At 48.8% G+C, this 24778-nt stretch overlaps 1 protein-coding gene across 2 annotated transcripts in view; it reads right to left on the reverse strand.

Annotated features, from left to right (window-relative positions):
* Positions 1–4593: 4593 nt before the first annotated feature.
* The window catches only part of MAPKAP1 (MAPK associated protein 1), a 79464-nt gene continuing 59279 nt past the window's right edge, over positions 4594–24778 (reverse strand). For both annotated transcript variants that reach the window (XM_033077755.1, XM_033077754.1), the window contains 4 exons: positions 20625–20765; positions 16080–16217; positions 6533–6630; positions 4594–4822 (listed from right to left, as the gene is read on the reverse strand). In XM_033077755.1, coding sequence (XP_032933646.1) covers positions 4697–4822; positions 6533–6630; positions 16080–16217; positions 20625–20765 — 503 coding nt within the window. In that variant the 3' untranslated portion in view covers positions 4594–4696. The remainder of the gene's footprint in view (positions 4823–6532; positions 6631–16079; positions 16218–20624; positions 20766–24778) is intronic.

Consider the following 24778-nt stretch of genomic DNA (forward strand, 5'->3'; position numbering starts at 1 on the left):
CCCGTTCAGCCCCGACCCCATGTGCTCCTTCAGCTGCAGCTCCTGGGCTGCAGGGCCCTGCTGAGGCCCCGTGCAGCACCTGGGGGGCACCAGCACCGTCCACGCTTGGGCTGAACTCTCCCTCATCCCCCTGGAGCTGGTGCCGAGGTGGGTTTGGGAGCAATGACATCGGGAGAGGTGTTGGGAGCTCCGGTGCACTGAGCAGGTGCCTGTGGCTGGCATGGCCACACCACGGCTGTGCCACGGTCACACCGTGGCTGTCCCCATGGCCATGCCACGGCTGTCACCATGGCCACACCATGGCCACACCATGGCCACCCCCATGGCCACACCATGGCCATCCCCATGGCCACACCACGGCCACCCCCACGGCTACACCATGGCCATCTCCACGGCCACACCATGACTGTCCCCACGGCCACACCATGGTCATCCCCATGGCCACACCACAGCTGTCCCCATGGCCACACCACAGCCATCCCCATGGCCACACCGTGGCTGTCCCCATGGCCACACCACGGCTGTCCCCACGGCCACACCATGACCATCCCCATGACCACACCATGGCCATCCCCACGGCCACACCACAGCCATCCCCATGGCCACACCACGGCTGTCCCCACGGCCACACCACGACCGTTCCCATGGCCACACCACAACCATCCCCACGGCCACACCACGGCCGTCCCTATGGCTGCAGCCCTGGCGCTGCCACCTGGGTGTGTTCCAGCCTGGGTGAGCAGAGCCATGAGGAGGTGCCAGAAACCTCTGTGGGTGCCTGGGCCGGCTGTGGTTGTGGTTGTGGCTGTGTCAGGGCTGTGGTTGTGGCTGTGTCAGGGCTGTGGTGGTGGCTGTGTCAGGGCTGTGGTGGTGGCTGTGTCAGGGCTGTGGTGGTGGCATTGGCTGTGGTTGTGTCGGTGGAGTGGAATTCCAGCTCCTGGCAGAAACCCTCCCAGCAGTGGTGCCAGTGGTGGTGGCAGGGGAATTGTGGCAGTGTCCCCACGCTCTCAGCATGGAAATGACCACTTGTGCCCCATTCCAGCCCCCACCACCGCTCCCAGCCCATTACAGCACACGTGGCCCCGCACTCCCACCTGGGGAGGGGGCTCATTTGTAGTTAAAAATCTATTGTGACTTGTCAGAAAAATGAATAAATGAGCACATTATTTTTTCATTTTGGAGCTCAGCATCTGTTTGTCTAATCAAGAAAGAGAACTGGGAAAGTCAACCAGGGCTGACGCACACATTTTATTTAACTTTTCCTCTGTCAAAGGAGTTTAAATGTGTAATGAACAGGCCATGGTGATTTGAAATATAATCCCATTACTCTGATGAGATTACCCAGGCTGTGAGAGTTCACAAATCATGCTTAGGGTTTTTAGAGTGAACAACACCCTGTTGAGATTTTTTTTCTCTTTTTGCATTTAAGCAGAGGTGTGTGGGGAGAATAAAACATGACAGTGCTTAACCCTTCATGCAGTGAGCAGCAGCATGGGGCCATGCCCGGGGCCAGCCCCAGCTCCTCAGTGACCCTGAGATCTCACGGCAGCGGTGCCAGGGAGCAGCACCTGGCCGGGGCACACTCAGCTGGCCGAGTGCCACACGTCCCTGTCCTCGTCCCTGTCCTTGTCCCAGCGCTGTACAGGGGTGGCTGGGCTGGGATGTGATTTAAGGAGCATTAATTTCAGCTGCAGCAGCAGCACCCAGTCCCACCCGCCACCACAGCAGCGCGTTTCCATGAATTCATGGGCCCATTACAAACGTGTCTCCATAAATAACTGCCCCCATTAATCTCAGGGCTGCACCCATGGCTGTGTTAGGGTCTGCTTCTCCCAGTGCCAGGGCTCAGACCTGCCTGACGGGCAGCTGCAAAACCCCTGGGCTGCACCTGACTCCTGCCAACTCCAACCCAAAATCAAAGGTGGAACTGATCCTGTGGGAGCTCCTGGCAAACCCCTGCAGAGCCCAGGGAGAGCCCTGAGTGCCAGGGCGACTCGATGTGCCCTGCTCAAGGGTCACTCTGGTGTTGTCCCATCCTCTGACAAAGCCAAGGAGGTGGAGGGGAACTGTCCCTGTGGACAGGACTCCTGGCAGCAGGAGTCAGACACAACTCAGGGAATCTCTGCTGCCTCCAGAGTCATCCTCGGCGCTGCTCGCCCGGTAGCAGGGATGGAGGAACAGCTTGCCTTGCTGACCCAGTTCAATGCCCATCTGACTCAATTACATCTACAGCTACCAGGGAAAGACCAGCCCGCGATGGCTCCTGCTCAGCTGTGCACACATTGCAGCCACGAGCGCTGATTTAACTCCAGAAACGCCGAGGAGCAGAAATGTCAGCTCTGGGGAGGGATGCTCTGCTCCTGGAATGCTGGATCTTTCCAGGATTTAAGGAAGGCTTCCTGGTGCCATGTATAGAACTGAATCTGATCTTTGGAAGCAAATTTGTTTTTTCAACCGTCAGAGGCTCTTTTGGAGAAAATAAACTCACGTTGGGCTGCAAAGCTCCCTGCTCCTCACCCAGCCCTTGGAGCAGCCTCTGTCCATAGCTCTGCCTGGGTCTCAGGGACATCCACACTGGTGAGAGGCTGTGAACACAGCTGGTCTGGGCCACAAATGCCACAGACAGCAGAGATGGTATCAGCTGAGATTTTTAGGCTCTACTGAGTGCAAACCTGCACATGCTGAATCCCTGCTGATAATAAATACACGTGAGGGGGTGGCAACAGCACTACGGCCATGGAAACAGGAGATTGCTGCAGTTTCTGGTACCAAATAGGCAATTTTTCAGTTCAGTTAAAAAGAATTGAAACTGGGTGGCCAAAGAACATTCACAGAGCAACTTTAATGTTAAATATTTCACAGAGTTGGTTAAAAGAGTCATTTACATCGAAGGGGCTTTCCCCATTGTATCTGTGCTGCATTTGCACATAGAAAATATTAAAAAAATTAATAGAATACTATAAAATAGCATTTCTCTTGTTTTGCAGATATCATGGAAGACTGTACAGGCAGGGCTGGCCCCAGTGGTGCAGGGCCAAGCCTTGGAACCCAGAACATGAACACAGCAGGTGAGACCCAGACCCTCCCTCTGCCCAGGGGCTGCTCCCGCGCGCTGCGTTAAGGCTCAGGAATTTTCTCTGTACAAAAGCAAGGTGGGAGGCTGGCAGAGGGTGGGCAGTGCCCCAGGGAGCTGCCCCCAGCCCCGTGGGGAACCAGGGCAGTTCTGTGATAGCGGGGTGTGTGTGCAGAGCTCCAGTGACCTGGAGAGAGGGAAGAAAGACACCTCTGGTGAATTCAACCAAAACCGCGGCTCTGGCTCCCAGCAATCCATTCCCGTGTTCCCTGATGTAAGGATGAACAAGGCCAAGATAGTTACAAATCCCAGTACAAAGTAGGTCTTAATTTTTATTGTTAAAGGATAATATAGAGAGAGGGTGAAGGCAGTTCTCAGTCCCCAGGGCAGGGTGCCCCAGCCCTGGGGTGGCAGCAGCTGAGGGTCCCGGGCAGGAGGATTCTCCTCTCCCCCTGCAAGACGTGGATTTCCAACCACTGTGCTGCCTTCAGCAAGGAACCTCCAATAAAGCATTTGCAAAGCTGAAAAGCACAGTTAAATAAAAATATTTTTGAACAAAACAAACACAGCAGACTCGGCTGTCTCAGCGCTCCCCTGCCATGGCTGCTGTTCCTGGCTCACGGATGCCTCCTGCACTTCAGCAACAGAAGTGAAACCATCTGGGACTGCAGCCTCCCCCCAAAAGAACTGTGCATCATATGGACCTTGAAAAAGATTACATCTGTTTATTAATAGTAAAAATGGATACATTTGTCCTACATTTTTTTTTAGAAATTTGATCATGTCACAAGCAATACCTGCGTGTACGTGGGTGGATTACAGATGTATATAATTTATTTTAACCAGGCTGTGAAATAATATGTAATCACATCTCTTCTTGTGATTGTACATAATACAGTAATTAAATGATGCCAGTCTACGTCATTCTCTTATTTCTAATCAAAGGAACCTGAAGCGTAACAGTCTTCTTTCCGGCTGATATGGCTCTTTATTTCTGTCACAGGGGAGGCTCCCATCGCCGCCGAGGGGTGATCGTCCAGCCGTGAGAGACGGGAGGGTTCAGATTCCTGGTGGGCCCTGGGCAGTAGGACATGCACAGTCCTGGCAGAGGAGCTGCACAGTCCTGGCAGAGGAGCAGCACAGTCCTGGCAGAGGAGCTGCACAGTCCCAGCTGCAGGAGCTGCACAGTCCTGGCTGCAGGAGATGCACATTCCCAGCTGCAGGAACTGCACAAGCAGCACAGTCCTGGCAGAGGAGCAGCACAGTCCTGGCTGCAGGACATGCACAGTCCTGGCCGCAGGAGCTGCACAGTCCTGGCTGCAGGACATGCACAGTCCTGGTCGCAGGAGATGCACAATCCCAGCTGCAGGACATGCACAGTCCTGGCTGCAGATGCACAGTCCCAGAAGCAGGAGCAGCACAGTCCCAGCTGCAGGAGCTGCACAAGCAGCACAGTCCTGGCAGAGGAGCTGCACAGTCCCAGCTGCAGGAGCAGCACAGTCCTGGCAGAGGAGCTGCACAGTCCCAGCTGCAGGAGATGCACAGTCCCAGCTGCAGGAGCAGCACAGTCCCAGCTGCAGCGCGGGCGGGGAGCGGCACACGGGCTCTCCTCGAGGCTCAGCCTCACTGCTGGCCCGACTTCTTCTCCTTCTGGAAGCTAAAGCTTGTTCTCCTGCTCAGTTTTCTTTGTTTCTGAGCAAAATAATCTGCTCTGGCTGTGCTTGCTCGTGACTCTAGAATATAGTTAACCTGCAAGACACAAGGGGGTGTTTAATGGCACTGTAGGGTGGGACCCCCATCCCACCCCTGAGCTGGGCTCTGCTGGAACAGATCCCAGCAACCCACAGCACAATGATGGCAGAGAGAGCCCAGAGAGCCCTGGCCTGTCCTCCTGTGTCCCTCGTCCCATTTTGGGTCACCCAAAGCTCTGGGGAAGGCAGTGAGCTGTGCAGACCCCCCAGTGCTGGGATAATCAGTAATGAGCATCAATAAAGGACCTTATCAGCCTCAGAAAAAAGAATTCTTCCATTATGATGTTTGCACACTCAGCTAATCTCAGAGTTTCCCTGTGTTTTGGCACATTTTACTTGATGAAAGCATTTTAAAATGATATTTAACAAGCCTGCTACTCCCTAAATTTATTATCTCCAATGCTTTGTGATAATCTCAGAGATAATTTTAATGGAAGGTTAATGCAAGAATCAAAAAGATAAAAATGCCCTTTGGTCTGTCATTAGCTGGTTAATATGCTGTGGCTTAAAACTTGCACAATTTTATGCACTGTAGAGTGTTTCACTTTCATTGCATATTACAGCTTAAGGCATAAAAATATAGGGAATTTTCATGGTCAATAAAGTCTCAGTCCTTCTCACTTGATCATCTAAAAAGCCTAATTTGAAAAGTCTGATTTTTCTGCGCTCTCTAATGCTGATGGAATTGAAAACAAACCAGTGACTTGTGCATGAAACCGGAGAATGTTCTATATAAACAAACTGCAACTTAGGAAAAAATTACTGCTCAATATTATTTCTGTCTTGAATATTCATGTTATTGACAGTAACCCTTTATTTTTAGCCTTTGTTTATGACCAGTCTCAGGTGTGTGGAGTCACCACCCCTGGAAGAGCTCAAACCCCAAAGAGGAGATGGGGGTACTTGGGCAAAGGTTGGACTTGATGATCTTGGAGGTCTTTTCCTGCCTTAATGATTCTATGATTTCATGATTCTAAGTGTTTGGGATTGTAGTAGATAATCTAAGATAAAGGGGAATACAAGAATTGGCCTAGCACTCACAAAAGAGAAACCCCTCAAACAGGCTGACCTTCTGTGTAATGAATAAAAGTTATTTTATCGCACGCCAGTTGTTTAACAATCCTCCAAACTCCACACAGCCAATAAAAGCAAACATAACAGATGGTTTGCCAAAATTACTGCTTTTGAATTTTGACTTGCTACAAAAGATAAACTTGTGGAAAATTCCATTCAATCTTTCAAGAGTAACAAAAATCTGTTTCTCAAAGCAAGGGAGTTTGTGTCTGTACAGAGACCCCAGGAAAGCGAAGAGTCCTGAGAGGATCAGGGTGGAAAAGCCCCTGTGTGCTGTGCAGGGATACCTGAGCGTGGGGCAGAGGTGTGAGGGGCAGGAGCACCAACCCCTGCACGGCCTGGGGCTGCTGCCCACGAGTCCAGAGCTGGAAACTACCTGGACACAATAAAATGTGGCAGTTTCCTATAAAATTCCACAGAAATGGTGTCCCCATTAACTGGAAACAAGCACAAAAGGAAATACTACACACAGGCAGTGGCTGAATAAAACAACAGGCATGGAGCAGCAGGTTAAACACACCCCAGTGGTCCTCAGGCACTGCACCCTCGTGTTTCCAGAGCCTTCTGAATGCTCACATGTCTAACAAGTGGTGAAACACCAGGATTCTGGGTCACGTTAAAATTTAATACTCACCTTCAGTACGATTTCATTGACAGTAGCAGCATCTGATTCAAAGTAAAGGTGTTTGTAGTCATGATTGCTTAGATATGTAAGTTTAAATATTGCATGACCTGCAAAGATAAGAAAAAAACTGCTTAGAATATTCCTGTAAAGTTTGAGCAGAGCTCGTGTGCCTGACAGAAGAAAACCACAGATGGTGATCTCAGCGTACCATCAGCACGACAGAAGGAAGCAATGAAATGCTGACAGGCTTCTCATGTCATTTCAATTTAAGGCAAGTGGTGGCTTACAGGAGCAGCTGAACTCCAGTCAATAAAGTTCCTTTTCCCATCACATCCCCACTGCAGGAAACGCAAAAATCCATCAAATGGCTGGTTAGCTCTGCCCGGCCCACGGCGCTGCGGCTCACAGGGCACAGCACAAGGGCTGGAAACAAAACTGCAATTAATCCAGAATTAAACCTCTCCAAACCCTCCTCCCAAAACCACACGGGCAGTGACAGCTCCAAGGGAGGCACTCAGGGCTGGGATCGCCCTTCCCACACCCAGGAAAATCAGATTAAACCCGAACTGTGACCTGCTGGCACCTTCCTGGTGCTCGGGGCTCTGTCCCAAAGGGGGCTGGCCCTGTGCTGGCCCTGTGGCCACACGGTGCTGGCCCAGCTGCTCCATGCCAGGAGCAACAACTGAGACACAAAGGTCCAGGGTGGAACACGAAGGAAGGCAAAACACCCTTCACTTGTATGGATGCTGATGGCTTCAAAATTAAAATTAAATGTATTCTACACGTGATACTTTTCCAACGGTTTTCTAATTTATTCAGTTCAACAGTCAAAGTTAGCAATCCATAAAGTAACAGCCACATTACTGTAAATCCAGGTCTTTCCTGCAGGAAAGCTAATTGGAAATCTTATTTACATTATCTAATTCTCCAGATTTCCAAAAAGTGACTGATATATGCTCAGATTGGTGGCCAGGAAATTTGAGATGCAAGTATTTTATTGTGGCATGTTAATTAAACACCATTATGATGCACTAATCTGGAATATAAATTCTGTATTGAAAAATTGGCTAATAATAATAATAAAAACCCAACCCTTTAAATCATTTGACAAATGATGCCTCAGTGGTACTAAAAATGCGGAATTCCAAGCTGGGAGCTCATCAGCATGTTAATGCATGCAGCTCTGCCTGGAACACAGCATCTTAATGATTCCAAAAGTGTCAGTGCACCACTCCTGGGGATGGGGCACAGCACCGTGCTCCACCAGCTCCCACCACCTTCCTTGGTCACTGAACACTGCAGAAATGGAGCTGGCACAAAACAGGGCCAGAGGATCCCAAGGAGCTGCTGCATTTGGGGATTTGGAAAGTCACAGGGGAATTCTTGCTGTGGATCGAGACAAAACCCCCTGAGATGTTCCCTGCTCTGGGAACCCAGCCCAGCCCCACGTCCCTCGGGCACTGCCCTGCCAGGGCAGCACAGCCAGGGCAGAATTCCTGCTCCAGGGGCAGCACTGCCAGGGCAGAACTCCTGCTCCAGGGCAGCTCTGCCAGGGCAGCACAGCCAGGGCAGCACAGCCAGGGCAGCACTGCCAGGACAGCACATCCAGGGCAGAACTCCTGCTCCAGGGCTGCACTGCCAGGGCAGAACCCCTGCTCCAGGGCAGCTCTCCTGCTCCAGAGCTGCACTCCTGTGCCAGGGCAGCACTGCCAGGGCAGAACTCCTGCTCCAGGGGCTGCATTCCTGCTCCAGGAGAGCACAGCTAGGGCAGCACTCCTGCTCCAGGGGCTGCACTCCTGCTCCAGGGCAGCACTGCTCCTGCTCCAGGCAGCTCTCCTGCTCCTGCTCCAGGGGCTGCATTCCTGCTCCAGGGGCTGCACTCCTGCTCCAGGGCTGCACTCCTGCTCCAGGGGCTGCATTCCTGCTCCAGGGGCTGCACTCCTGCTCCAGGGGCTGCACTCCTGCTCCAGGGGCTGCATTCCTGCTCCAGGGGCTGCTCTGCTCCTGCCTGGCAGGGCACAGCCCAGGGAGGCTCCTGCAGGAGCTCTGGGCTGCCAAACCCGTGCAGAACACGCAGCCCCATCCTGCTGGGACTGGTGGCTCAGTGGAAAGAAGCCAAGAAGACTTTTCCTTAGAAAGCCCCATTACAGCATCATGTTTATGGGCTCCAAGTCCACAACACACTACTTACAGCATGAAATATGAGTGCACTGAAATCCTAACTGGCACTTTGCTCTGCTACTCTTCTAGCCAGATGGAATTTATGAATTGTGAGATTGATTTCCATTTCCAAGAGTGCTTAAATATGTGATGTACCTCTTTCCAATAGAGCACCCACCCCTGACAATTCTGAGATCAATAGGAGCCTCCATGGTTTGATGTTTCCGTGTGAGAGGATCTGGCAACAAACAGCAGCAGCTCGAGTGGCTCCTGCTGCACGTGATGGGGGATTTAAACCAAATGCAGGCTCTGCACAAGCAGCTGTGACCATCCCTGCACACCAACAGTGCCTGGGTGCTTGCAGGGAACCTCAGTGCCCTGCAATCAGGATTAATCAGCTGCACAGCAACAGAGACCCCAGTTATTCCTGACTAGGTTTGTCTGTTGAAACAGCTGTGGAAAGGAAACGGAACGACAGAAACTCAGCTTTTAGCACGGCTGCAGCCCATGGTGAGCTCAGGGGGCTGTGCCATGGCCCTGGTGGCCCTCAGCAGTGGCCCTGAGCCCCCAGCCCGTGCCATGGCCCTGCAGCAGAGCAGCCTCTCCCCGCTGTGCCCTTTGGCCCCAGCTGATCAATCTCCCCCAGCCCTGCACTAATGGGTTCCTGTGCGGTCACTCCTGCAGAGGAAGGGCAGGATGCTAATTCACTGGAATTCACCAAGGAGAGATCATTTACTCCTCCAGCACCACATCTCACGTTCACCTGCTCGCCCCTCTCCTGATTTTTGGCACCAGTGCACTGCCAACGAGGCGAGGGAAGAGGCTCTGCTCACCCTCCTGCAGCTCCCCCAGCTCCCCCAGCCCCACCTTCACACAGCAGGGAGAGATCCTGAGGGACCACAGCTCCAGAACCACCGACCACCCTGTGCTCCCACAGGCACCAGGAAATCTTGTGCTAATTCCTGGGAAAACATCCAAACACTGCACCTGACACAGGTAAAAAAATAATCACTCTAATCTAAGCAATAAACTCTTTAAAAATACATTTTTTTGCCTGGAAAACAAGGATATGAATTTGCACAAGAAAAGATAATATTTTATGGAATCTGCCAAGACTAGAAAGTTTTTCTTCTTTCCCTCCCACCCCACGATTCAGCCCTTACCCAAACCCTCTCTTTGCCAAGCCACTCTTTAAAAAGAATGTAAGGAATTAAATCACTAATTAGATGGAGGATGAAAAGAATATTCATGAACTGGACAAAGCAGAAAACAAACAAACACTGGAAATGCAAATTTATGTTAATTTTTCAATATACCTTGATGATTGCTTTGTCTACAGGGCCATAAGGCAGAAGTCAACAATTAAGAGTTATTAGTGGAATAAATAGCTGGAGAAGGACTCTCTGAAGAACAAAGCACTTATGGACATCATTTGACATCACTAATTCTCACTGCTTCAGAAACTGTGACCTCAACAGGCTCAAACCCTGATAATTTTTCTCATGGGCCCAGAAAGGATGCAAAAAGATTAGAAATAATAAAGTAAAATGCAAGAAATGAGGATAATAAAATACACATCAGCAATACTTTTGTAGAAGGACACATTTCCTTCAAGCCCTGCACGAGATGGGGGAGCCTCTGCTCTGCACCACTGCTGATTTTACCCACAGCACTGGGGAGGGCTCAGCCTGAAATCCATGTGGGATACCTCAGGAACGATGCCATGACCCTGGAGAAAGGCCTGCAGAGCTGCAAGAGTTGTGTTACCACCAAAACCACCCAACACCTCTCCTGACACCCTCTGGAAACAAATAAAACTTCACAGGGGATGTCACAAGTGGCAGCTGGATTGTCCAGATGTGGCACTGACAGAAGGGGATGGGCACCTGAGTGTTCAGGTGGGGTTAATCCCATTTTATGCCAGAGATATTTATCCCTTGGCATGTCATTTAGAGGGCAGCCAGTTCTGGATGAAATCCTCACCCCACTGACACTGGGGTCACTGAGGGGTTTGGGCTGCCCACCATGAACCTGGGGGCTCTCCTCAAACCAGGGCAGTACTAAAGTGGGAACAAATGATAAGACTTAAGGAAAAAAATAACAGCCGTGGTCCAGCTGGCTTGGCCCATTCTCTCAGGCAGCAGCACATTCCATGATCTCTTGTCCTCCAGCCCTTTATGCTCCACTGTAGGCTTGTTACTCAGCACTGTATTAGAGGGTGCCATGTGTCCAAATGTCCTGAAAACAGAGCTGCAATTAAAGTGCAGCACACACCCACTTTCGTGTCAAATTGTGGTAACTACTCACACATCTGGATCCTTTCCCCCCCAAAAGCCTTTTGTTTCTTCTTCAGATTATTATCAGAGGCAGGACACTAATGAAGATTTTTGCAAAAATGCTGAAAATTGAGGTGCAACTTGGGGCTGCCCAAAACCTCTTTACCAGCAGCCTTGTTTGGGGGGGAAGAAGATAAATAAATCAAAAAGCAGTGTTTCCACATGGCAGTGGGCTCCTCCACTGCGTCTGCAGCTCATCAATCACGCATTGTCTGCCGGAGAGGCGAGCCCTGTAAATGTCACATCCACTCAGGCCGAGGGGAGGCCAATCACAACGCGCCCAGGAGTTTTAATTGGATAGTGTAATTAAACTAAAAAACCCCAGCAGAATAGCTTTGACAGGATAGATGAAGACCCCTTTTAATAGGGCTGCAGCACAGATTCGTTAAGAGGATGAGGCAATGCTGATGGTGCTCAGGAGAACTTTTATGGGGAGGCTGCTGGAGGGGCTGCAGCTCACCAGGGCAGCAGGAGCTCCCTCTGCTCCTGCCCCTGCCAGCCAGGGACCCTCGTGCCACCCCTCTCTGGTGGGACACTCTGCTGGGGGCTGCCCTGGCCCCAGCCTGCACAGCCTGCCACGGGTGGGCTCTTCCCTTCTGCTCCACACCTGCAGGTTCCTTCCACTCCAAGCCTGAAGTTTGGGAACATTTTCTCTGCTGGACCTGTTTTTTACCTGTTTGTGATCAGCCTCCTATTGAGCAGGGATTTTGCTGTGTTACTTCTTGCTCTGCTGTGGGATATCAGGAACCAGCACGGGATATTTTCTGCACTTGCAGAGCACACACTGCCTCTGCTCTGGCCCCACTGCAGGCTCTGAGCAAACCTGCAGCAGCTCTGTTTGAGCTCCCAGAGCAGCACCCAATGCCTTCCCAACACTCCCTGGGTATTTCCAGCCCTTCCACAACCCAACAACAAATTTATTAAACTAGCATCACCCAACGTGCATAACCGGGAGGAACCGGACGCTGAATTAAAACATCAAACACCTTTAGCTTTAAATGAAAACTACATAAAGGGGGTTCAGGCATCACTCTGGTATCACTTGCAGCCAGGGTGAATACTGCTGGAAAAGCTATTTTCGTGCAGATGTGGAATTCAATGGGAAAGACTGACTCGTGTAGCAACATCAATCAAAACGTCGGCGGGGCTGGCAGCTCTCGACAGTGAGGCAGGTTCAAAGGTCACGGGATAAAGAAAAAGCCAAGCTCTGGTTCAGCTCTAATATCTCCTTGCTGGAAGTCTTACCGAGGTACCTGCCCCCCTCCTGCACTCGCAGCTTTCATTAATCTTCTTGCCATCTTTTTTAACTAGTCATGCAGAACCGCTCGATAGCGAGACATATAATGGGGAGGCCCTGTGCCTATTACCAGGTTAACACTCTGTTAAGCCCCAGTGCAACAATGGAATCAGAATTTAAAGGAAATCTTCAGCTGCAGGGTGCAAAGCGGGCAATTAAATTACAAACTGAAGTTACCCATGTACTCCATGACCTAGGGAACACCTTTGTTTAGACTTACCTTCATACCAAGGGTATTTTGACAAAGCAACTGAGATGTCTCTGCTTTATGAAAACAAAAAAAAAGGCAGATAGAGGATCACAGAGAATGTTGCTTCAGTGTTTCAAGCAAATGATCACATAAATCCAATTTCTGCAGCAGTGTAAAGCACAGATGCCTGGAGGACCCTGGGCAGGTGCCAGGGTGGCACAGAGGGGCTGCCCTGGGCTCTGCACCCCCAGCCCTGCCCTGGGCACCCACCACGGCCACTCGGCCACAGGGCCCTGCAAGGGGCACTGGGCAGTGACACTGAAGTTTCTGCCCTGTCCAAGTAATGTAAGAGACATTACCAGAATCAGATTTCCTTTAAATTACACTATTGCAAAGGGATATAATTGCATTAAACGTATTATGTTGCTTCCTTAAGACTTTATATTATGTACACTTAATTGAGATACAAAGCTCTTTTCAGCTATAAAAATGACAACTACTTTATTAAGGCTTAAATCTTATTTCTCCATGATAGGATGCTTCCTTTCAAGACTCAAAACATTCAGAATCTCTCGTGATAATCAGGCTGAACCTGATTTAAAGAAGATGCTCGTGCCCAGTGTTGTCAGGTTCTAATGGCACTGGAGCAAGCCAGCAGGGCCATTAACTCCCCCCTCAGTCTAAATCCAGGGAGTCTGATTTAATTTACAAATAAAACTTCAAATTCTGACCCAGGACTACCACAAGGGCAAACAAAAATCACCAGCCATCCCTGCCTACAATCCCCCCACTAACAGCAAATGAGATGCCAGAGCTTTCTGTTCTCATTTTCTGCCCTCACTGAAGGCAGCTCTGAGTTCTGTGAGCTCAGCCTGTCCAGAACAGCTCTGAGCTGTCTGTCAACACTCCCACACGTCAGCTCTGAGTCTGCTGAGTCCATCACACACACACAGGTGCCAGAGGGAAGCAAAGAACCCGTGCACGAGACTCTCACCCCTCTGCTGCTCCCAGCACTCAGCCTCCATTCCCAGTGCTCCCTGCCCTTCCTGAAAAGCAGGGTCACGTTTGGAGGCTGATCCAAACCCTTCACCTCTCAGCAAGGCAGGGCTCAGCAAGGCAGGGCTCAGCTGGGCAGGGCTCAGCTGGGCAGGGCTCAGCAGGGCAGGGCTCAGCTGGGCAGGGCTCAGCAGGGCAGGGCTCAGCAAGGCAGGGCTCAGCAGGGCAGGGCTCAGCAGGGCAGGGCTCAGCAAGGCAGGGCTCAGCAGGGCAGGGCTCAGCAGGGCAGGGCTCAGCAAGGCAGGGCTCAGCGAGGCAGGGCTCAGCAGGGCAGGGCTCAGCAGGGCAGGGCTCAGCAAGGCAGGGCTCAGCTAGGCAGGGCTCAGAAAGGTAGGGCTCAGCAAGGCAGGGCTCAGCAGGGCAGGGCTCAGCAGGGCAGGGCTCAGCAAGGCAGGGCTCAAGGCAGGGCTCAGCAGGGCAGGGCTCAGCAAGGCAGGGCTCAGCAGAGCAGGGCTCAGATGGGCTCTGACCCCACCGAGCTGCCTGGGGAGGGAAGGCAGCCCCAGAGCTGGGACAAGCACGAGCACCTCTGAAAGAGGAGATGGAGCATGTTTGTGTTACAAGAGATAAAAACATGAAAACAAAATATATTGCAGAACTCAAAGACCTTATCTGTACTCAGCCTCTCTTTGCAATAATTCATTCAAGAAAGATCCGGGAATAATTTTTGATGTAAACTCTGCTACAAACATACATCACCGTGCTGATAAAAATCACAGACAAAACTTGTGAAATACAGTGAGTTTCATTCCTTTATGCTACTAAAATAACTTTTTTCCATTTAAAATTCAAGAGATACTGATCTGCTGTTCAGTTCCCCAAAATGTATCATTCTGAGATGTCACACTAAAAGTCTTTTCTGCTGGCCTAAAATAATGACTTTTGGAACATCTTTAGTGAGTTGGGAAAAGGTCAGCAGTTTCAGGAGGAAGTATTTTCTCCTTTTGGAACTGTGCTGAACCATTATTTAGTAGGAGAAGTTTAAGATGTTCACAAAAAATGAGTAAATAAGCCCCTCAGTGCTGTAATGGTTGCCTTGGTTGCCACCTGCCAGTGTCCTCTCCAAAGCCACTGTGACTCTTCACCCAGTGGTCCCCACATGCAGGTACTGCCCTCCTGCACCTGGGCTCCATTTGGGGCTTGAAATTCCTGTTCTGGCAGGATCTGGGTACAAACAATTGCCCAGAGCAGCAGGGGCTGGAGAGCCCCACCCTGCAGGAGGGGTCTGAGCTGTGCTGGGGCTGAGCCCTGGTGTGCAGACAGCACTGCAAGCCTCAGGCTTCAGTTGGACTCTTCACACACAGCCTTGCTTTGTGGGCACCGTTTTATCCCCTCAGATGTTTGCATTTGCAGTGAAATGTGGATACAAGGCAGAGGTGTGACAGGATTTACCAGCACAAACTGCCCCTTGCACTGTACACAAAATCCTCACGTGTTTCAGACCACCAGGTCACTGGGGAAACTTCTCCTTGGGATTGTGCCTACCCAAGGACCATGAAATCTTGATGGAGAGACAGAAGACAATGACTAAACCAAGAACATGGAGTAGGAAGGGGTAATGAAGGGGAGAAGGATATAGTTCAATAATTGCTGATAAAATCTGTGGCAGCCATAAATTTACTCTTCCAAGAGAATTCAACAGATCATTACCTCTGTAAATATGTATCACATAATTCTCCCTCTCTGTCACCTTGCAGATAAGTACTTAATACCAGCATCTCACTACCCTGCAGAGGCACAAGTGCAATAAAATCCATCTGAGCTTTTGAACTGCAGTCACTTTTTGATAGTAGACAGTTCCATTTTGGCCCCACTGGGAGCCATTGCCCAACTCTCCCAGGGCCCATCCTGAGCTTTTTAAAACAAATTTTCCAGATAGAGACTCTCATTACTCTACTGACACAACAAGCAGAAGCCCTTGCTTTTGAAGTTGCACTCTGGAGAGCCAGCTGACCTCGGGGTGATGACTGAGCTGGGATGTCCAGCCTGTCCCCAGGCCTGGCTGTCCCCACTGTCCTGGCCCAGTCACCACTGCAGAACAGAGTGCCCAGAGTGGAATCTTCAATCCCAGTGACCCTGCTGCCAGGCTGGGGCAAATTCAGGCTGAGCTGACACTCAGTCCGAGATCTTCAGCTGCACCAAACACATTTAAAACCAGTCTGGAAGTTTAAAAGTATTTTAAAAGTTTAGAATACTGTAATTCTGTTGAGACATGAATTAGCTGGCTGTGCTGCAGGGCTGAAGACAGCTGGGCAGAGCCAGTGTTCCCTTGGTGTGACAGTGGGCAAGAAACACTGAGTGATGCCATTAGCTGAGAGCAGCATCAAAGGACACTCGTAAAATGTGTGCCTGTTTATGCTGTGTTCTCTATAACAGAACTGAGTCAGATTAAAAACATCCTGTAATGAATAAAATACACCTATAGAAAGAAAAGGACATGGTAGCAATAATTCTTTGGACATCGAGCACATCCAGGGAGGCAGAGGAGAGAGAACATAAATAAAAAGGACTACTCACTTGGGCTTTTTTCTTCCGCAAGGTCACAGGCACAGAGGAGTTCAGAATCGATTGAAATGGGTTTCTGCTTAATCCAAAACTTAGTGCTGGCCTTCTGATTAGTAACAGGGTCTATCTCTACCTTGTCTCCAGAAATACCTGAGATGAGAAAGAATAGAGAGCCACAAGAGTGATCTGTTTAACCGATTTCATATCAGCCGTTTGACACACTTTATAAATCTTAAATGGGCTGAAGGTATATTGCCCTTCTGGGCTTTCTGAAAGCACGGGAGCCTTTGAAGCCAGAAGCAAATGGTTATCAAACTGCATTGATAATCTGCATTTTATTCTCCTGCATAAGCATACCAAAAGAAAGAAATATCCCAGAAAAAATCCTTCTAAACGCATACAGAGCTCTCCTGGAAGCAGCAGCTACACGAGTTGCAAGATTTATAGGAGATAGAGCTGGTTTAGCAGCCACCACTGCTCTGAGTAACAGACACTATCACCCCTGCCCCAGTCCATCTGCTCTGCAGTAGACATGGAATCACAGAGGTGCAGAATGTGCTGAGCTGGAGGGCACCCACCAGGATTCCTGAGTCCAGCCCTGCCCTGCACAGCACCCCAACAATCCCCCTGTGCCTCAGAGCCTTGTCCAAGCACTCTGGCACGCAGGCAGGGGTGATGCTGGGATCACCCATTTTCCTGATACCCAGCCCAAATGTCCCCTGCCTCAGCTCAGCCTGGTGTCTCGTGTCCCTGGTCACAAGAGCAGGGATTGGCACCTGCCCCTCTCCTCCCAGCTCACAGCCAGCTCTGACCCCAGTGTCCCCTCCTCCAAACAAAGTCTGCTCATCTGCTCCTCAGGAGCCTCCCCCCAGCCCCCTCCCCACCCTCGTGGCCTCTCTGGATGCTCTCTAATGGCTTCATGCCTTTTTTCCATCGTGGTGCCCAAAAGTGCACTCCGTGCTCAAGGTGAGGCCACACAGTGCAGAGGGCAAGGAGGATCCTGCTGGCAGCAGCTCAGGAGCTGAACACAGCTGAGCAAACTTCCCAGACAGCTCTTTACACCTAGGTGTGCAGAGCCTTAAAAACCAAGATGAGTCTTCAGCCCTGAGTTACAAGGTGAAGCTCATGAGACACCAACAAAAGGAAGCAATATAGGAAAAAAGTATTTAAATATCATTTAACTCTTGCATCTCTGGCAAAAAAGCAGAAACCTCTCCGTCCTGAGGAGCCTGGGGGGGTCTGGCTGCAGCCCCTGCCCCAAGACCAGGTCAGCCTGTGGGTTATGGGGACACCCCAGGAACCCAACAATGCCCTGGCATTAAACACACCTCACATCACAGAGATCACACTGCAATTAACCATTGTATCAGGAGTCCAATTAACACCCAGGCTTCTGGAACTTACTCATTTGAGTAGGCTGAGGCTGTATCTGGAGCCCATTTTGGTTTGTGATTTAATTTTGGACAGATTATATAAAATCAGTGTTGGTATTTCACTGTAATGCTTCATTATTCCAAATGGTATTTGCTGTAGTTTAAGGAAACTATGGAAGTTGATGATACAAAGTCTCATTTTCCCACTAAAAAAAACTCAGGGGAAGTTCTAAAAATAAAGGTGCAAATTCTTTGTGTGTGTGGGCTGCTCCCCATCTCTTCCTCTAAGAGAATAACCCCTATAAATATCCTCCAAAAAATTTCACTGTTTGGTCCTGCAACTTCAGAATTCACAGTCAGTCAATACTGTTAATGCACCTTGTTAATTTGATAGGATTTGTCAGGTAACTCCACTGGAAAATTATATAAAACTGTTCCAGATGAACAGATGATAGTGACATGAATTAAAGTGATAGAACAATAGTGGAATATAAACCAGAAATGACACCCAAAGTGGCTGTTGATTTATTGCCATCCTGAGTTTGGTTCTGGGCTTCCATGTATATTAGTGCTACAAATCTGGGTCCATTTAGCAGCGAGATGCTCATACATACATCACCAGCTCCTGCTCCAAGCCAAGGTCACTCCCCATTGCATCAATCTTCTCAGCAGAGGCTACTTCACCATTTTGTAACCATCTCAGATGGAACAGACTTCCTCCTCTTTCATCTTTTTTTTATCATGTAAAATACACTTTAACTTCTATTATTTTTATCTGCAAATTGTTGCTGTATACTTCATCCATTATTTCTGTATCTCGACATCGCTGGCTCAAGCCACATCCAGAGAGCACATTGACAAAGAATGTTGTCTTTTTTGTGTTATTGTTCTCACAATCTGGATGTGTTGAAACCTAAAATCAAAACAGTATTGTGTCTGTGGCTTCTGCAGTCTCTGTCTTGCAGCACGAATCACTCACACTCAAAACCCAACTAAAGATGCTCCTTCTATTATTTTTTTTAATTAATTCATTTGTCAAAAGGAATGTCACCAATGTATGAGTCCAGTAACAGTGTTGTGTTCTTGCTCCCTTTGCTGGGGTCTGCAATTGCCCCCTCCCCTTTCTGAAATACTTGCCAGCAGTCGTTTTCCCTGACAATATGCTCCTGTTAGTTCTGCTAATGCAATACACAAGTAAATGTGTCTTATTCCTCCATGACAGGATAGAGCCTTGGCAAAACTGCTGAGAGTGCTGCTGTGTGTGCATTACCTTGTGATATGGGCTGAAACACAAACCCCAGACCTTAAACTGCCACCTTAAATGCAACAACCCCATCACTCAGAGCTGGGCACTCCTCCCATGGCCATCCACACATCACCCTTTACTACAGAGCTATGCACAACGCACAGAAAATCAAATTTACTCCCATGTTGGTCATAAACCTTGTCTCAAATTCAATGATCAGGCCTCAAAACAGCTAAAACATCTCAAGAAGTGCAGCCCACTCCTGCAGAGCCACTGACACACTGATCTGCCCACAAGGAGCAAAGGAATCACAGAGGATTCTCGGGGTCCTTGCTCTGCTCTGGCTGCTACACAGAGCTGATGGCACAAAAAGGCTGCAAAGAAAAGTCACCAGACTGCTGGAGAACAACTCCCAGACTAGTCTGGGATGACTGAAGACAAAAATTAGCCCCTGTTTTTTCCATTTCAGGAAGAAGCAGTCTGTCACTCACAGGTAACATGCAACACTCATCAGCCCAAACCCAAACAGCCCCTCAGTCCTTGTTTTACCAATCCTGGTCTTTCAGTATCTTAAAAAAATTCAGGAGAATACCCAGCAACTTACTCAGACTTTATCAAAATATTTTGATTTTTCTACATTTCTCTAAGCTTTGAACACCCTGCTGGGGTTTTCTTTGATTTTTAAAAAAAATAATTAGATTATAAAACCCCATTGTCAGTGCACTGCCATCAAAATCACACAAGTTCACAGATTGTTATAAAAGGGAAATTTTATGGTCCTTACAGCACTGGGCAGGGTCAGCTCCTCCACTGCTGCACAAGTTAAGCCATTTGTTTCATTTAACAGCTCTTCTCCCTTAACCATTTATCTTTAGTGGTCTGTCATGACCTTTTCAAGCTCTCATTTCTGACACTTCCCAGATGCAGTGAGTCAAACTTCACTGGGAGCAAACTCACACCCCGAGTTTGCTCGAATGCAGCCACCATGCCCAGCTCTGCCCTGCTCCAGCACAGCAGATAAATCCTGCCTTAACTAGACAGCTCCAAATAAACCAAAAAAGCCTCTTCTGTGAGAATTTTACACACAACTACTCTTACATCTGCTTCAGGATGGAAGAACGAAGAGACTGTAGTGACAATAATACAGGAGCTGGTATAGTTCAACAATTCTGAATTCTACAAAATAAATGCATTTTGTAAACATTACTGCACTTAATATCTTACTGCTGAATCACTGCTTTATGGAAGTATTTTCAGGAATGTCACAGGTCACCTACCGATGCATCATTAATCAAATTTTCACAACTTAAACACAAAGATAAAAAGCCATTCAATCATTTTAAAACAGTAATGGGGCTTTTATAATTCAGGATTCTGTCAGCCTTTGGCCTTCAGGTTTTCAAAAGCATTCAGCGAGCCAATAAGGACAATATAAAACCTTTAGAGAATGCTCGTTTATTTTGTTCCACCTCAAATTTCCACTAGGTCGTTAAAAATCTTTCAGTCTCAGAAGAGGAAAAACCCAATAATTCCCAATTTTGCAAAGCCTCATTTAAAAATAACAAAACAGTTGGCAAGAAGCTTTCCATTAGGAAGCCCAGACTGAAAAAAAGAGACGAGGTCATTAAATAATGGCCTTCGTTCAGAGGCAACATGTGCAACTGATTGGGGATAATAAAAATACTGAAGTATTTTCCACTGAAAGCAATATTTTTAACTGCTGAAATGCCAGCAACACTTTCAAATGCTCCATGAGAAAATGGCCCAAGGTGACAATGATTGCTGCAGAGTGGGTGAGATGGGCAGGCAGCTGCTGGAGGCAGCCCAGGGCTGAGTGCTGTGGCAGGCACAGATGGACAGATGTACAGATTGACAGATGTACAGATGTACAGATTGACAGATGTACAGATGGACAGATGGACAGATTTGCAGATTTACCTAACTGCACGTCCGTGGTGAAGCGCAGCCGGTGGATCATGCTGACTTTGAAGGATTTGTAGTGGTGGCTGCTGAGCATGTCCTGCACCGTGGCAATGTCGATCTGGGGATCCTCCTCGGACACCTCTTCTCCTCTCGAGCCTGCAACACAAGGGAGATGCTGAAGGGGAGGTTTGGCACCACAGGGAGCTGGCTGGGGAACGCTGAGAGCTCAGCTCCCTGTCTCTGGCAGGAGGAAATGCTCCCTGCACCCCAGCCAGTCACCATGCCATGGGGACAGACATTTGTGGCTGCAGGAAGAGCAGCACAGCATGCCAGGGGCCAGCTCCACATGGCACAGGCAGCCCTGGACCCCAGGTACTCCAGGGGATGGGCAGGGGGACCCTGCTGCCCACCCAGCCCCTGTCACCCAGCCAGAGCTGCCCAGAAGCCCACCCAGGGTGGCCCAGAGGTGTCTGTCTGTTCCAGAGGTGTCTGTCCCAGAGGTGTCTGTCTGTCCCAGAGGTATGTGTCTGTCCCAGAGGTGTCTGTCTGTCCCAGAGGTGTCTGTCTGTCCCAGAGGTGTCTGTCCCAGAGGTGTCTGTCTGTCCCAGAGGTATGTGTCTGTCCCAGAGGTGTCTGTCTGTCCCAGAGGTGTCTGTCCCAGAGGTGTCTGTCCCAGAGGTGTCTGTCCCAGAGGTGCCTGTCTGTCCCAGAAGTGTCTGTCTGTCCCAGAGGTGTCTGTCTGTCCCAGAGGTGTCTGCCCCAGAGGTGTCTGCCTGTCCCAGAGGTATCTGTCTGTCCCAGAGGTGCCTGTCCCAGAGGTATCTGTCTGTCCCAGAGGTGTCTGTCCCAGAGGTGTCTGTCTGTCCCAGAGGTGTCTGTCTGTCCCAGAGGTGTCTGTCTGTCCCAGAGGTGCCACCCTCAGTGCCAGCACTAGCACAGGTCTCCCATGTGCCAGCAGCACCTCGGGCACGCCGATGTGGAGCTGCACTTTATTTACTGATTAGTATTCTCATTACCACTGCAGGTACTGCCTTTATAAAAGGCAACAACTCATTAAGCCAAAATGCCAATTACTGAAAAAATATAACACACTTTAAAGATTTTTTACATTTTATGACGTTGGATTAACACCAATTTCAACATTACTATAATGCGATATATAATTGCACAGAGTAATTTCCATGCCAGCTGCTAATAAAGCACCTCAGCTCGAAATGATCATTCAGATGCTGGTAGATAAAGTGGCATAAATATGTTTGAAAACTGATTTAGCTTCTTACAGGAGATCCTGAGGAATGACAGGTTTTGTTTAATATCATGGCTAATGTAGTCCTAAAAGCTGAACCAACTGCCAGTTCAGAGAACTAAATTTGCTGCAGGAGATTAATGAAAACTGTATTTTGCTGAAATTTTAATAATGGGAAGATGAGATGATGGAGTTTTAGTACAGATCTTAAAGCTCCAGCAAAGCAGGTACCAACTTGTCAGATTTTTCACTGTTAATTTTACTTGAGACCTGTACTGTTGGAGTGGCCTCAGCACTACACCACTGTGAGCATCTGCTGTTACATGAGTCCAAAACCACATGGAGAGCACAAAGCAGGAGATTCCCAGGTCCCAGACTCTCACCAGCTCTCCCAGTGCTGCCCTTCTCACACACCACGACCCTCCTTTGGGGAAGGGGACACTGAAGGGTTAAACTACAAATTGGGCTGTGCCATTCGACTTGAAAGGATTCCAAAAATCAAATTAAACAGTCTCCATGTGAATTTATGCAGAGCCATCTTAACACTGCAACCACTCCATGCTCCAGAATGACAAGATAAATTGTAATGGCTCCTTCCGAGACATTACAATGCATTTTGTCACAGACCCCTGTGTTAATGTCTCTATTCTATGGATTATCATAATGTATCATGTCAAACCCTCATGCTGCACTACTCCAAAGATACACTGAGATATGTCAAACTTTTTGGAGCACTTAAAAGCATCTGGAGAGGCAGTGGTGTGGCAGTGGCTGGCAGGGAAGCAGGAGGAGGGCAGGGGCACTGCTGCCCTGCTGCTGGGAGCCACCAGGACCTGCTCCAGGCTGGAAACCAGGGGGTGTCCCCACACTGGGGGGTCACAGTGGCACCCTGTGCTGGGACAGGAGCTGGGGCATGGCAGAACTGACCCCTCCAGCTGCCCACACAGCCCCCAGGACACAGCTGGGTCCCTGTGAGCCAGAGTGAGATGGGTCATTGGGGCCAACCCCATCACTGAAAATCCTCATCTCCAAATGGCACCAACAGCAATGCAACAGCAGCCAGGCAGGAGCTGGAAGCAAGGCAGAAGCTAAACCAGAAGCCTCCTCCTACAGGGACTCAGCTAAAGCAGGAGCTCCTCTGACAGGGACCCTTGCCAGCACCAGAGCACAGATAAAAATGACGCATTAGGAAAACCACAACACTGAAATGTCATATGCAGCCTACTCAAGAGCAACTGAACCTGTATTTCCTTGATAAAACAACAAAACACAAAGTTAACTGCACTGCAAAAATGTCCCTTATTACTTTAATGTACTAGAATATTGCTTAATGAAAGTTCTTAATTGCAATACAATTAATTACATACACAGAGTCCCCAATTACATTTTCCAATAAGACATTGGCTTTGCTATAGGTCTAAAGGCACTAAACCAATTTTAATATATTAAGACCAATTTCCCTTGAATACTAATTACTATCTAATGATAAAATGAGAAAGAGGAACTTTCCAGAAGTAAGATGGCAAGAATAAAACTAAATTAGCCATGAACGGCTTCCTACCACACATAAAGGCATTTCACATTACAAAGTGCAGCTTTCAGCTTAAAGATAAATCTTTGTGCAAGTTAAAAGTTCTGCACACTGGAAGCAGTTTATTAGCTTGAATGCTATTAGTAAATGCTGGATGGAAAGGGGATTTCTCCATACATATTTCTTAATAATGGAAAGTTTTTGTTTCATTTAATACCCTGAAATATAAACTTTCTCTTTGCCCAAAGGAATGTGGCTGCTCTTCTCCCAGCAGATGCTTGGCATCATCATATATATATTTATAAATGACTATGAGACTATGAAGAGCACATTTACAAGTAATAGCTGTTACAACAGAGTTTTTTCTGACTGGCATATCAAAGCTAAAAGTATTTCAAATCAAGACAGAATGCACAAAGTGAATATTTCAGTTTGCTGATAGGATTGTCAAGCCATTATTTTATTAATAGTGCAAAACTGTCAATATTTCTATTTTAATGTCATGCCAAAAGATAGCTCCTAAGCACCCCAAAATCCATTTTCTGCCTGTGCAGGGGGGAGCCAGGCTCTGCACAAGGCAGGGATTGGACTGATCTCACAAGCTGTAGTGCCCCTGAGCCCCTCTGTGCAGGGCCAGCACCCCTGGGTGGGGACAGTGCAGGGCACCCTGCCATGGGCACTTCCATCCCAGCAGGGCTCCACACCATGCTCTTGCTAACTGAGGGCAGGAATGCTCCCCAGTTCAGGGAATTTGGAGCTGGCAGCCCCAGGGATCCATCCCACACCCTCCAGGGCTCTGTGCAGGGCTCACCCCGGTGTCCCCTGGCAGGGAAGGGGAGCAGCACAAGGAGAAGGGAAAGAGTGACATTTATTTTGAGCCAAAGCTCCTGAGGCTCTCCTGGAGCAGAGCAGACTGACTGCCTCCTGCTACACCACTTACAAACTTACAACAGATTTACTCTCTAAGTAGTGGTGCAACCTGAACCCAGTCACCCATGAGAACAAAGACCTGCAGGAGACACAGGCCACAGCCTGGATTCCTCCACAGATGATGAAAAGACATTAAAAATGCAGTATCTACAGTATTCTTTTAATTACAGAGCCTGGGTTTTAAAAAAAATGTTATTTTAAATCACAAGCAAAGCCCATGGAAGCATGACTAGTGTGCATCATTTCATAGATTAAAAATCGATACAAAAATAATAGGTGGGATGCAGACGTCGGGGAATTCTGGCTTGTGGAAGAGCACAACTCGATTAGTGAGGTCAGAATTGCTCCATTTCCTCAGCACAGCCCCCCTGCTCCTCTTGCCAAGGTCTCTCCTACAGTTTCTCAGAACCATTTCATGAAGAAATGAAGCTGGAATATTTTGGGGGCAATTCCCCCGTTCTG

Source organism: Catharus ustulatus, chromosome 21 (genome assembly GCF_009819885.2).
Source record: "Catharus ustulatus isolate bCatUst1 chromosome 21, bCatUst1.pri.v2, whole genome shotgun sequence".
Classification (NCBI taxonomy): domain Eukaryota; kingdom Metazoa; phylum Chordata; class Aves; order Passeriformes; family Turdidae; genus Catharus; species Catharus ustulatus.